Below are 15,586 nucleotides of genomic sequence, written 5' to 3' on the forward strand. Positions count from 1 at the left end.
TAGATGCATCAACCAAACGTTAAAAAATCTAAATCGTAAAAGTGCTTAACGAATTTGAAACAACGAAGAATGCACAAAAAAACAGCTCAGAAATGTTCGGTGAGTATTGAAAAGTACAATGTATCATACGTTCGTAATCCCTGTCGTTAATTTGCCCCTTAAGCATGCGCAGAGCAGCCAAGCGTTATGCTGGCTGCTCTGAGCATGCCACAAACATATTAAACCTACATAGGTTGCTTACGTCAGACTGGGGCGTGCGAGGGGGGGATCGCAACCTGCAAGCCCTTTAGCTGTCTGATCTAGCAGAAGAGTGCAGTTGAAGATAACTCTAAAAAGAACGACCCTCGTAAACCCCCTTTTGTAACAAAAGACCTCTTTGCAGCTTGTTTACAGTACTGGGAAAATTGGCTTCAGGGGATAGCAGAGAGTGTTAATTTTCAAAGCTGTGGGAGAAGGAGAGAGAGACAGGATTTTTAAGCTGCAGGGAGAAGCAGTATGTTTAGTTTTGTAGTGATGCAGGGGGGAACGGAGAGCCACGTGTTTGTGTTTGTATCTCACTTTTCTTTTTAAACATGCCGGCTTGGATTTTTATGGTGTAGGGGGCAGCGGGGAGATGACAGCTCAGGCCTTAAAGACAGGTCTGAGCGCACGTAAAATTTCTGACGGTAAATGATTCGTTGCAATTGTCGGTATGGTTAGTGCATTCCGAATTGTCCACATTTCAATGGTAGTTTCTCGTTTGCATTCCGTTTTCGTTAGCTGCTTGCTTCGTAGGAAAAAGGCCTTTAATGCATTTAATGCATGCAACGGTTAGGAATTTCCTTCGTTAAAGGGTTGTTAGAGGGTCGTTAAGGTTTAGTGCATCTAGCCCAGAGGGAGAAGTCTGATTGAATCTGAATAAGAACAAATGTTGTAAGGAGATAATAAAGCTTTTTTGGAGAATTTCCTGTTTGCCTGAGGCACTATTTGCAGGACTTAAATCCTCAGACTGGATGATGTGTGGAACTGAGGAAAGAAAGACTGTAAAGTTGCTGGGGTGGTGAAGAAACAGAGGGTGATCCTGACATATTGTTATCATGAAGTAAATGTAGTAGAGCAAGTCAATTGAAACATACATTGATGCTTTTCACTCCAAAATTGTGTTGCTTCAATAGTGACCACATAAATCCCGCATTTACACACATTTTATGTCCCTTAGGTTCAGAATTGTGTATTTTCCAAACATCAGATCGACGAAACATAAGCCATAGGGAAAGTGGAATATGAAGCACACAGTTTAAAGATTTTCAATTATAGCAACTTAATTGTCAAGCATTTATTTGATAAAGAGGGCATTACTGTATGTCACATTTCTACCAGGGATACTCATGTCCATTTGAGCGTGCACAGACTGCAAATAACATTCACTATTCACAACTGGGGCATAACAAGCAATAATGTATGCTGCTTGGGGACTAACACACAATAAATTCAAGTAGAATAACAGCCCTTTGACCACACTTCACTATCCCCCCTTCCCCAAAACACCTACCATACCTCAGGGCAAGCTGATGTTTGAGGAGAGGAACTGGCTCAGCATCACTCTTGTTCCTTAAGATATCACTTGACCAGCAGGAGGGGGAGGGAGGGAGAGAAGGGGAAAGGGAGAGGGGGAGATGGGATTAAGGGATGTAATTTTCTCCTAGCATTTTTTGATGTGCTCTTCTATTAAAACTTTATTCTTAACAGAAATTAAACCTCTCTGATCTTCTTCCACTATTTGGGAAAAATAATGGGCCTGATCAAAATAAGGTTATGCTCCTACATTTAGGAACAAAATTTAGTTATGTGCCTAAATGTATCCCTTATTACATAGTAACATAGTAGATGACGGCAGAAAGACCTGCATGGTCCATCTAGTCTGCCCAACAAGATAAACTGATATGTGCTACTTCTTGTGTATACCTTACCTTGATTTGTATCTGCCATTTTCAGGACACAGACCGTAGAAGTCTTGCCCAGAACTAGCCCCACCACCCAAACACCAGCCCCGCCTCTCAATCTTGGCTAAGCTTCTGAGGATCCATTCCTTCTGCACAGGATTCCTTTACGTTTATCCCATGCATGCTTGAGTTCCGCTACCATTTTCATCTCCACCACCTCCCGCGGGAGGGCATTCCAAGCATCCACCACTCTCTCCGTGAAAAAATACTTCCTGACATTTTTCTTGAGTCTGCCCCCCTTCACTCTCATATCATTATTATCAACCAAACTTATGAATTCTGCTTTGCAATTGAAAATTCAATTTATGCCTGCCATTCATTTGCTTAGATTTTTGTGCCTAAATCAGTACTAAGCTCCTAATTTTTCCCCACCCTAAATCCACCACTCTTGACATCCACTTCTCCAAGAGGCCAATTTCAGAGCCAGCTCTGACAGGAACTTAAAAACCTTTCAAAATTGTACTACACATACCATGTATAAAATAAGGAGCTTGCACTACCCCTTCCACCGTTATGGTGACTTTGCCAAGCTGACAGTCAGCAGGTACTATGATGTACAGAAGACCTCCCCACAGACTAGAGATAACCACCTTCTCCTGCTTCACTGGAAACCTTTGTATAACCACAGGGGCACGACAAAATTGCTGAGCATTGCTGAGATCATCAGAATGACAGCCAATTTGTACCTGAAATAGAGAGATTTTTTGATTTACTGCCACATTGGACAAACACAAAATTAAGGTTCATGAGCACAAATATAATATAGTCATTTTTGGGGCTGGAAGTTTTCAAAAGAACTTTAATTAGGTCACCACATATCACATGATGAAAAGCAGAAATAACTATTGTTCTTTGCTAGAATAGCTTGCAAAATAATGACCTGTGACTAACAAACACAATTTGAGGCTTAGAATGCATTTTTATATGGCCAGTTTTTGAAAACTGCCCTTTGCCATGTACAGATCGGTATTCAAAGCAATTTAACCAGCCAGAAATGGTTCCTTGCCAGTTAATTTGCCTGTTTGGGGCTAACCCTCATTTTCAGCGGCACTTAACCAGTTAGTGCTGCTGAAAAGAAACGGTTACCGCCAAACTGCAAACTAGCAATTTTGGAGGCATTCTGTGGGACGGATTCAGCACTTGGCCGGTTACATGCCAAAAATTCAGCACTTACCCTGCCAAGTTAACTACACAAATGGGTCCCACATAAAAGGCTATTCTATCTTTATGCAAATGCTGAATATTGGACATCACTGGCTGTGTCAAAACTGGATAGGTCCTGGCATTGGAAACAGTCTACTGCGCCTTCATTGGTGAAATGGCTCACTAAGATGTGGTATATTTGTGAACTGGAGCGTCTGTTAGCAGAGCGTTGACACCAGAGATGTAAATGGGAGACCATCTGGGAGCCTTTCATCTCCCAGTGTTCTGTTTGAACAATGTGTGAACTGGGTAAAATAATGGATGTATCTTCTTGTTCCGGAGAGTGGGAGGGTTGGGGAGGGAGGAGGGGTGGTGGGATACGAAATACCCTAAAAAGACTTGAAATGTCACTAAGTTGTATTATGGACATTTAGACTGGTGGAAAGGTGTTCTTATTTGTACATTTGTTTATATTGCTACTATATACTTGTATATGTAAGATACAAGAATGATATTGGAGATTCCATGTATGTTTCCTTTCATGTCTGAACAATTAATAAAGACTTCATGCAAATTAAAAAAAAAAAAAAGTTAGGCACCAACACCCAGGAAATTGCACCTAACTTTAGGCGAAGCCATCTGTACAAACTGAAACATGGTGCAAATGTACATGCCTAATTTAGGCGCATATCACTCATATTGTATAACAACGTGCGTAAATGCTAGGAGCGCCCCCCATTCTGCCCATGACCCTCCCATTTCCGCCTATGACTCTCCAATTTTACTCAAGTGTAAAATTTAAGCATTGGGTAAGTTCCGATTAAATCTAATTAGTACCAATGATTGCTTGTTAAAATGCCAATTATTGGCACTAATTAGATTATTTAATTAAACTGTGTATGCAAATTGGGTGCGCGCCCAAATTTGCACACTCAATTTTTGGCAAATTTTAAAGAATTAGGGGGAAAAGCTGCAATTTTGTTTCTTATAAGTATAAATGATGGCAGAGGAGGTGCTTTTCGACACCAGAAAGGTGAGCACAATTCCCCCTTCAAGCACTCCTCTAAACCCCAGGGCAAAATTCTGAGCTAGCTACAGTTTATGCAGACATAAGCAGGCAAAAATGCCAAAGGGGAAATGTTCTAAGGCATACATGTATTTGTTCTAAAATATGAATACATTTGGGCTGTCCAAACCAAGCCTAGAACCTGCCTCCTTAAATCTCTCTGAGCAAAATATCTCACTTGAAAAACATTTTACTAGAAACAAAATTATTCCACTGGAAAAACTTTTGAAGAAAATGGGAGTAAAAAAAAAATCGATTCTCCTCAGCTTTTTGATAGATAAGTTCTACATTTAGCAGGCAACTTTAGAAAACTTAGGGGTCCTTTTACTAAGGTGCACTGAAAAATGGCCTGCGGTAGTGTAGACGTGTTTTGGGCATGTGCAGAATCATTTTTTAGTGCATCTGCAAAAAATGCCTTTTTAAAATTGTTGACGAAAATGGAAGTGCAGCAAAATGAAATTAGCTGCGCATCCATTTTGTGTCCGAGACCTTACCACCAGCCATTGACCTAGCGGTAAAGTCTCATGCGGTAACTGGGTGGTAATAACCTACTTGCATCAAATGCCACTTGCTGCGCATAGCTGATACGTGCCAGAAAATAAAAAATATCTTTCAGACGCACATAGTGGTTGCGCGCCAAAAATTAAATTACCGCAAGGGCCATGCTGAGGCTGGGCGATAACTCAGAATTGGCGCGTGTAGGCGCTTACGCAGCTTAGTAAAGGGCCCCTTAGGAAACTGAACTAACTTGATTTTTTGTTGTTGTTGTAGAATAATTGTTCTTCCTAAAGGTACCCTGATGGAGACGCATAGTGCCACACTGAGGACTAAAAGAGACTTGATTCTTTGTTAATAGAAGAAGATAAGCCATTAAATAATTGAACTTGCTGAAAATGTCATTTTTTACTATTTTTTTTGTATGATTTGGTGATTTGTCTCCTAAGAAGTATATATTAAGAAAACCTCTAAATTTATTGGACAATGGGAAAAAGGTTTTAGATAATGTAGGATTTGTTAATGTGGAACAGCATTTTAGAAAAGACGTTCAACTCAGAATGTGAATATCCCAGTCAAAATGTCACAAATGGATGCCCATCTGACACGTATTTTAGAACAGGATACAGCCTGTTCTAAAATACATGTGAGATGAAGCCACACTGAGCCCGCAAAAAGGTGGGAAAATGTGGGATACAAATGCAATAAATAATAATAATAATGAACATCTATGTACGGGAAATATCCAGAGTGAATATCCATATTATAAGCTGAAATGTCCAAATTACTAACAGGGAAACCAAGGGACATGCACATCTGTGCGGCAGCATAGGAATATCCACCTTATAAAATGGCTGCAAAGACATCCAGGCAGAGCAGAGGGGTAACCTAATGGTTAAAGCACTGGGTTAAGAAACAAGGGACCCAGGTTCAAATCCCACATCAGCTGTTTGTGATGTTTTTTTAAATTGTTAAGTCCTCCAGGGACAGAAACATATTTACTGCGCCTGAATACATAAAACATCTGGAAGCCTGAAGGCTATTGAAGTGGTGCACATTCAGGTACGGTAGGTATTTTTCTGTCCCTAGAGGGCCCACAATTATAAAAATATTAATTAAAAAAAAAAGGTTAAGTGGGATTTGGTTTTCAGTCCACTGCACTAAACATTAGGCAACTCCTCAAATCTGCAAACTGTTCTGTTAAGAATGGCCATAGTACCTAAAGCTGTCAAACAGCCTGGTATCCCTTGTCGGTTTCACATTTGGGGGTGAGAAAGAGAGACAGCAAACACAGGGGGATTAAGGAGGTGTCATGCCTTAATTCCTCAGTGGACAGTTGCTCAATCAAAGAACCTTTCTGCAACCTAGATGTACCCAGTACCAGGTCTAAAAAAAAAAGTCCTTTAAGTCATGGAGGTCTTTTCCCCTTCTGTGATCAGAATTGCATGTCCAAATTTTGACTCCTCCCTAGTCCCGCACTACATACACCCAGGCTACGACCCCTTGCCATATGGACATATTGCTGTGCTACATATTCATTTCCTGGATTTATATAATTGGGATTTGGATGTCCATGCAATACGAGAATCTAAATATCAGTTTTCAGACATCCAACTAGAGTTTCTATCAACATTTTTTTTCTATATGATGATTACACGTGGAGGGGCATAATTGAACAGGGACGACCATCTCTAAGGATGCCCATCTCTGAGGACGTCCCCACGAATGGGCGGGACATCCCGTATTATCGAAGCAAGATGGGTGTCCATCTTTCGTTTCGATAATACGGTCGGGGACGCCCAAATCTCAGCATTTAGGTCGACCTTACAGATGGTCGACCTAAATGTTGAGATGGTCGACCTTAGAGATGGGCGACCTCGGTTTTCGGCGATAATGGAAACCGAGGACACCCATGTGAAAAACGACCAAATCCAAGGCATCTGGTCGTGGGAGGAGCCAGCATTCGTAGTGCCCTGGTCCCCCTCGCATGCCAGGACACCAACCGGGGACCCTAGGGGGCACTGCAATGGACTTCACAAATTGCTCCCAGGTGCATAGCTCCCTTACCTTCAGTACTGAGCCCCCCAAAACCCACTCCCCACAACTGTACACCACTACCATAGCCCTTAGAGATGAAGGGGGGAACCTACATGTGGGTACAGTGGGTTTTGGGTGGGTTTTGGAGGGCTCACATTTACCACCACAAGTGTAACAGGTGGGGGGGGATGGGCCTGGGTCCGCCTGCCTGAAGTGCACTGCACCCACTAAAAACTGCTCCACGGACCTGCATACTGCTGTGATGGAGCTGGGTATGACATTTGAGGCTGGTATAGAGGCTGAAAAAAAATGTTCTTTATTTTTTTTATTGGGTGGGAGGGGGTTGGTGACCACTGGGGGAGTAAGGGGAGGTCATCCCCGTTTCCCTCCGGTGGTTATCTGGTCAGTTCGGCACCTTTTCAAGGCTTGGTCGTGAAAAAAAAGGGACCAAGTAAAGTTGGCCAAATGCTCGTCAGGGACACCCTTCTCTTTTACATTATCGGGCGAGGACGCCCATCTCTTAACCACACTCCCGTCCCGCCTTCGCTATGCTGCCGAACCCCCCCCCCCCCCCCCCCCCCCGTAAACTTTGGTCATCCTCACGACGGAAAGCAGTTGAGGACACCCAAAATCGGCCTTCGATTATGCTGATTTGGGCGACCCTGACAGAAGGACGCCCATCTCCCGATTTGTGTCGAAAGATGGGCACCCTTCTCTTTCGATTATGCCCCTGATAATATCTAAATCTTCCCTTCAGGGATGTGATTTTTACCAGTATGAGCAAACTTTTTCACCGAAATATGTTTTTAATAGGATAAAACAAATTAAACTCTGGAATTCGTTGCCAGAGAATGTGGTAAAGGCGGTTAGCTTAGCGGGATTTAAAATGGACTTGGGGAAAATCCACTGCTTATTTCTGGGATAAGCAGCACAAAATGTATTGAACTTTTTCGGGATCTTGCCAGGTATTTGTATTTGTGACCTGGATTGGCTACTGTTGGAAACAGAATGCCTGGCTTGATGGACCTTTGGTGTGTCCCAGTGTGGCAATACTTACATACTTGCACAGTCCATCCAGTCTGCCCAACAAGGTGGCCAGAGCTGCACCCACTACTCTGTGTGGCCCCAGCCAGCCATCTTAAACACGGATTATCAAGTGTCCAACATGTCTTCATCAGCCAAACACATGGAGAATTTAAAAATTATTATCTGTCATTGCTTCATTTGCTTACTAACAAATACCCAGTGTGCCTGAATATAACTCACTTTGAGCAGTGCCGCATGAAAATCGCTAGTGCAGCTTGATCAAAGAGGTCCAAAGGGGAAAATACAACTGTTGGAATCTTTAGGACAACCCTCAATTAAGGATAGAAATTATATGTTTCGACGTTTAGAATATTTGAAAAATAAAACAAGAAAACTTAATTTGAGGTTTACCAATTTCCCAAGATCCCCTCTAATTATGCCAATTGATATGGTAAAAAAATATATGACTGATATATTGGGGATGTCGAATGAGTCACTACCTCCAATTGTGCAGGTACAATATTTACAAGAAAAATTAAAATCAGAGGAAACAAATTTTCAACCAAAGGAAATGCAGACTCAACTTTACTGGAACACTGTAATATTACAGGAGTCTTCAAACACATTCAAGATATTTCCACATCTATTGCCTTCATATATTCATTGCTTTCTTAACTAGGAGCAGTCAGTTGTCCGTAAACCAGATATTTGCCCCAGCACTGTCAGATATATAGTATCTGCTTTACAGAGGCCGCTTTCTCCCTGTTCTGAGTGCTGGAAACTGCTCTCCCAATGTACTACTACTACTACTACTACTATTTAGCATTTCTATAGCGCTACAAGGCATACACAGCGCTGCACAAACATAGAATGTACAAAGCAGCAGAGGACTTGAAGCAGGTGAAGAGCTCAGAAGGCAGCACACATTCAAATAACAATACAGTTAGTGACGTCACCCACCGCTATCTGCTTTACAGAGGCAAATATTGTTAAAATATTGTTTACATTATAACAATAATATTGTGTGTATCCCTGGCACCGAGGTCATAGCACACCAGAAAAAAGCTTTGTAACATTTGTTTTAAATACTCACCTGAAGGCTGTTTCCAACTACAGATGGATGGAAGGTCACTACTGCAGTGGTATTTGGTGAAATATAAAGTCCTGTGCTTCTCCAAACTGTAGGGCCTAAAATTAATCGAATAAGTCATTACTAGGCCATTATTATGAATATGTGACAGTGTGCTCAGACTTATCAGTCAATCACTGATATGCTCATCACACCTACCAGACAACTGACATTGCATCATTATGGTAGAAATATATGGTAGAAATATACTTTTATACTAACGCAGAGCTATTTCTCTCATCCAGCACAGTAAAGGAATCCACCTCCCCCTACTTTCTGTTTAACGGAACCTGCTAATGACATGAAGCACTACTGCCTGACACAGAATGAAGAATTTGCCAGTTCTAACTGCTGTCTTTAGTAGCAGCAATAGTAAGAATAATGATAAATGTTGTGCCTTCTTTTTCTTTACTCTCAAACTTTTATTCAACTAGATTACCAAAACATGTGCTACCATCCACTATCCAGATGGTTACAGGGTTGCTTATTTATTGCTGAAGTACACATCGGAGTTCCATTTGGACATACGGATGTGAACCAATTGAAATTACCTCTACCTTATCTTTTTTGTATCTTCAGTGAAAGTATACAGTAATCTATTACTCACTGTCCTTCCAAGTAACATACAGTAGTTATAATTTTCAAGAAAGATTTCTCACCTGTGTTTGTGCAATTGATGTGAAGACTCGCGGGACAGAGACTTGACTGAGGTGCAGTACAACTAATTTTCAATTTCTGGCGTGTAGATTCTTGACCACATAGGCAGCTGCTATGGAGTTCTGCCCTTAGACTGAGCAGAAAGGCTTCCTTGGAATTCTTATGGACAGGACATTTTTTATCAACTTTTGGTATTCCGCTGCCAGAAACCATCTCCACAAGTTGTTTGTGAATAGAAGAGAAAGCAGGAAAATCTTGATGTGGCACTTTTACCAGTTCTGTGCACTCCTTTCTCAGTGTTTCCATCCAAGGTGAAAGTTGTGATCCTAATTTACCCTTACAATTGATATCCTGCTGAAGCTGAGAGAGAGCCTTGCGGAAGTGGTAATGGCCAAACTCATCACCATGGCACAGTGGATCACAGCTAGTTGAACTCACAGTATGATGCAGAATGCTGATACCAAATTTATTGAGGATTTTGTTTCCCGGATACTCGGTGATTAGATTTTTACCTGTGTTTTGATAAGACCACCACCAGGCTTGACCTCCAATAAGCAAGCCCCCTCCTTCTGCAACAAACTCATGTATCTTGTCGACTTCTCGTTCACTGTAGGACATACAGCAGTACACACTAAGATTTGGAACCAGCCCTGTTAGTTGACAATCAATCTTTTCCAGAACAAGTAGATCGTAGAGACCCTTTAAGCTGGGCTCAACGCCAACCTTCCCTTGTCTTCCATTGACCAGCCAGGACACTGCATTAAGAATAAACTTCTTTAATTGAGGGCATGAAAGCTGAGCTTCGTGGCTTGTCACCACAACTCGGCCATTACCATAATATGCTGCTGCTAGCAATGACCGGTAGGAATCATTCAGTCCAACAGAAAAAGCCAACGATCCATGAACAAATAGTGCTGATGGAATCCCACCTGTTTTTATGTTGAAATCAGTCACTCCCTCCAACAGAAACTTCAGATCTCTGGTGGTATCAATTCCATGCCTACAAAAAACAATGAGAAAAATAGCCATTCAAATAAAGGTCTACATTAGGCTTACTAATGTGCATTACTGAACTAACATGCATTACTGTTACTTAGTATGAATTATTGCTATTTAACACTAAGAAACAGGACCCAATGACAACAATAGGACCTTGTGGTAAGTTACAAATGAAATAAAGATAATTACAATAACAGTTACCAAGACCCCAACACCACTTCTGCAATAACACAAAACATCCCAAACATGTATACAGCTCTAATTATTGTACTCAGATCTGATATATATATTTTTCCATTTGTGTGCACACAATAATGTTACCGGTATATCAAATCTTCGCTAGCGTCGCTGCTTTCTTGCATTAGGTACCTTGGTCTTCTCCACATCCCTGTCTCCTCGGTTGGCGAGGTCAGCTCACCAGCTCAGGAACTCCAGGATACCTACTGCTCTGACTCAAAAAAACTCAAAAAAGGAAAACCCTGACTTTCTGTGCTCGGTGTATGTGCTAACCTCAATCAGTAGTTTCTTTGGCAAGGAATTTGTGGACTAACTAGATTAAAAAAAAACCAGATAAGCAGGGGAAATTCCTATCTAAACCGCAATTTGACAAATATTTATTTATTTGGATTTTGCTCACACCTTTTTCAGTAGTAGCTCAAGGTGAGTTACATTCAGGTACACTGGATATTTCTCTGTCCCAGGAGGGCTCACAATCTAAGTTTGTACCTGAGGCAATGGAGGGTTAAGTGACTTGCCCAAGATCACAAGGAACAGCAGTGGGATTTGAACCAGCCACCTTGAAAGGCTTTAGTTGTTGCTGAACACAGCAGCTTGGTTTCTTTGCAAAGTATGTAAGTTTGACCACGTCATCCTATTGCTCTTCAGTTCACACTGGCTGCCAGTTCATTTCCAGATTAAGTTTTATCCTTAGTTTTATAAGGCTTTGCATGAGGGAATATTTCTTTATTTATCAATTTTATCCATCCCTTATGTCACCAGCCACTCACTTCCATCAGCTATTAAACAACATTTAGTTTTTCCACCTACAGTACACACTCATTTTGGATCCATAAACGGGGCCTTTTTCTTTTTGAGCTTAAGAGGCACATTTTCAAAGCACTTTGGGAGGCTAAGTTCCATAGGTTTCTATGGAACTTTGGGAGGCTAAGTGCTTTGAAAATGAGCCTGTAAGTCTCCAAAATAATCTGCCTTCCTCAATGTGTGGTGAATTGTCTTTTAAGAAATTTAAATCTGCTCTTAAAGCTTCATTTTCTTCAGCTACCTTTTAGAAACCAACTTATCTGAGACTCAAAAGTGGATTATGTTTCCCTCCATACAACTGGAATGACCAAGCTATCTAGTTCAAGTGGCATTCCTTTCTATTTCTTGGTTTAGTTGTAAACCGCTTTGACACACCTGCCAGATAAGATTGTTTAATAATAACAAACATAAGTGGGTTCTGAGTTAGGAGTCACCACCCAACAAAAAGATCTTGGAATTACTGTGGACAGTATGTTGAAATTTTCAACTCAGTATGCAACAGAAGCTAAAAAAAAAAGCAAAGAGAATGTCGAGCATTATCTGAAAATGGATGGAGACGAAAACTTAGAATACCATTATGCCTCTATTTAGGTCCCTGGTACCTTAATTTTTGTGCATAGGTCCAGTTGCTCTCTATCTCAAAAGGATGTAGTGTAACTAGAAGGTTCAGAGAAGTGTGGCAAAAATAAAAAAAGGGGATGAACACCTTCCTTATGAAGAGAGGCCGAACAGGTTAAGATTCTTCAGCTTGGAGAAAATACAACTAACAGGAGATACAATAGAAGTTTATAAAATTATGAGTGGGGTAGAATGGTTAAATAGGGAACAGTTATTTAATCTGTTGAACAACACATATATAAAAGAGGACACCCCATGAGACTATTGACCAGACGAGTAAAAACAAAGGAGTCGATATTCAAAATGATTTAAACAGCCAGAATCAGCTCCTGGTTCATTAAATTGCCTCTTTGGGGCTAGTTGATGAAAATAACCAGTTAGCACCGAACTGAAAACCAGCTATTTTCAGGGTATTGCGGGGGTGATAGCTTTTTCCCGCATGAGAAACCTCAAAGAGATTTTGAGTCCAGCTGCATTACTGGCGGAGCACAAACCACAGGATGACAGCTTACCAGCAGGACACTTCAAATATAACAAACGCAATTGCAGCATGTGTCCAATAGCTATTCAGGCAGACAATTTCAGGAACAGGGTTGATAACAAAGATATCTAAATTAAAACATCATACAAATTGCCTAACTCCTAGAGCGATATATTACTACTACTACTATTTAGCATTTCTATAGCGCTACAAGGCGTACGCAGCGCTGCACAAACATAGAAGAAAGACAGTCCCTGCTCAAAGAGCTTACAATCTAATAGACAAAAAATAAAGTAAGCAAATCAAATCAATTAATGTGTATGGGAAGGAAGAGAGGAGGGTAGGTGGAGGCGAGTGGTTACAAGTGGTTACGAGTCAAAAGCAATGTTAAAGAGGTGGGCTTTCAGTCTAGATTTAAAGGTGGCCAAGGATGGGGCAAGATGTAGGGGCTCAGGAAGTTTATTCCAGGCGTAGGGTGCAGCGAGACAGAAGGCGCGAAGTCTGGAGTTGGCAGTAGTGGAGAAGGGAACAGATAAGAAGGATTTATCCATGGAGCGGAGTGCACGGGAAGGGGTGTAGGGAAGGACGAGTGTGGAGAGATACTGGGGAGCAGCAGAGTGAGTACATTTATAGGTTAGTAGAAGAAGTTTGAACAGGATGCGAAAACGGATAGGGAACCAGTGAAGCGACTTGAGGAGAGGGGTAGTATGAGTAAAGCGACCCTGGCGGAAGACGAGACGGGCAGCAGATGCCCATGCAACAAGCTTTACATAGGTAAAACTGTAAGATCACTACATGCACGCATGGTTGAGCATCACTCCCGTTTCACGCAACAACTGATTGGAGCCCCGCTGGTACAACACAGTGTCTCTCATACACATATTTTTGATGATCTACAATACATGACTATTGATCATCTTACTTTGTCCCAATGGGGAGGCGACATTAACAGGACACTACTGCAGAAAGAATTGTTCTGGATTTACCATTTGAACACCATGGAACCATTGGGTCTCAACACACATATGCATTGGGGATGTTATACGTGACCGCGTTGATTTTGTTGACACTACTCAGCTGATTTCAGGTTCCGGTTATTTCATCTATCATTTCCGTTTTTTGATCTTTAAAACAAGATGCTGCTGCCGCCATTTTTTTAAACAATTGGTGGCGTGCACGTTGTAATGAATTGCACCTAGTAAGTACACGCTGGTTTTGGGGAGTTTTATAAGTTCACTTAATTGCGTGGGTTCTTATTTTTACTCTCTTTTTTAGATAGCACCAATACGGCAGACCGGACCAGCCATGACCCCTTGACAAAGCGTTCTGCGAAACGGGTGCCTGTCAGGGTCCCGTTGGTGAACAAACAGACTGGACATTATAGATAAGTCTGGCTGGTCTTTTGGGTGCTTTAGTCCTTATAGCCACCACAAGTTATATTTTGTAAAACGGAGTTTTTTTGAAGCAAATTGCATAAAAAAAGAATCTATACACATTAGGAGAGTTTTTAGTGTGTACAGCAAGCACTTTTTGGATAAAAACTAAAATTTAAAATTTGGTAGGAGGGGGATTAGTCAATGATTACAAAAGGATATCACTGGGCAGATACCCCCAAAAATATAGGGGATAAAAAGCTGTGTGAAAGCCCGTGAGGAGTATATGAGACTTGTTTTCTCCCCCTCAGACTAAATGTGAGACAGTGTTGCAACATATAGGTGTGAACTTCAGACTATCACTGGTTTTTAAGTGGTTACTTCTTGACAATAGATCAGTATTGACTTAGGGACTTTTCTTTTAGAAAGCTAGCCAAACCTTTTTTAAACACCGCTAAGCTAACTGCTTTTACCACATTCTCTGGCAACGAATTCCAGAGTTTAATTACACTTTCAGTGAAGAAATATTTTCTCCAATTTGTTTTAAATTTACTACTTTGTAGCTTCATTGCGTGCCCCCACGTCCTAGTATTTTTGAAAAGAGTAAACAAGCGATTCATGTCTACCGTTCCACTCCACTCATTACTTTATCAACCTCTATCATATCTCCCCTCAGCCATCTTTTCTCCAAGCTGAAGAGTCCCAGCCGCTTTAGCCTTTCCTCATAGGGAAGTTGTCCAATCCCCTTTATCATTTTTGTTGCCCTTCTCTTTACCTTTTGTGACAAGGCAAGCCCCAGAGATTCCCCAGTGAAGCAGCGGAGACCAGAACTACGGGTCCCAGAAGTCCTTGCAAGAATGAGGAGAGTATCCTAAAAAGATGGAATGCATTCCCAGCCCCAGCAGGGGGAGCAATGGCTCGAGGCAGGGTGAGCCTATTACTCCCTTCCCCACTAGAGGGAGTGGGAAGGATGAAGCTCAGTTTCCCTGGCTTCGCCATCAGTACATAATTCCCCCCAGCTGTGAGAAGGACAGGGCAGATTTCCTGGAGGTTCTCAGTCACCAGGAGAGAGGAGAGACAAAGGGAGAGAGAGATTCCATGGAGTATGTGGAGGAAGGAAGTAGCCTGCCACTAGAGCTGCCTAAGGGAGAGGAGCCAGCTACCATGGAGTGGGAGAATTCAAAGGTTGCCCTGCCCAGCACTTGAAGGCAGTGGAGGAGGCCACACTGGGCATGGTGCTGAGAGGTGGGAGAAACTGCCAACCAGGGCCGGTCTTAGGATGGTGCGGGTGGTGCGACCGCACAGGGCCTCGTGATCTAAGGGGCCCCGGGCGGTGCGCCTCCTTCCCGCCCTCGGCCCGACCGGCAGCCCTCCTCTGCTCCGTTCCTCCGTTACCCCCCTCCGCTCTGCCCCCCCCCCCACGCAAGAGTGTTGAACCTGTCCTTTTTCTTTCAGTAGCAGCGAGCGATGTGAAGGCACTGCTTCAAGTTCTCCCTTTCCTCTTCACACAGTGTCCGTCCCGCCTTTACGATGACGTAT

At 42.1% G+C, this 15,586-nt stretch overlaps 1 protein-coding gene across 1 annotated transcript in view; it reads right to left on the reverse strand.

The window, feature by feature from the left end:
• LOC115466835 (TRPM8 channel-associated factor homolog) overlaps positions 1-15,586 on the reverse strand; it is a 41,888-nt gene that overhangs the window by 14,256 nt on the left and 12,046 nt on the right. Inside the window, exons 3-5 of the mRNA XM_030198381.1 lie at positions 9,538-10,535; positions 8,843-8,937; positions 2,455-2,668 (exon numbers count right to left, since the gene is read on the reverse strand). Of these exons, the coding sequence (XP_030054241.1) occupies positions 2,455-2,668; positions 8,843-8,937; positions 9,538-10,535 (1,307 nt within the window). The remainder of the gene's footprint in view (positions 1-2,454; positions 2,669-8,842; positions 8,938-9,537; positions 10,536-15,586) is intronic.

The sequence above is a fragment of the Microcaecilia unicolor genome, chromosome 3, assembly GCF_901765095.1.
Source record: "Microcaecilia unicolor chromosome 3, aMicUni1.1, whole genome shotgun sequence".
In the NCBI taxonomy this organism is placed as follows: Eukaryota; Metazoa; Chordata; class Amphibia; order Gymnophiona; family Siphonopidae; genus Microcaecilia; species Microcaecilia unicolor.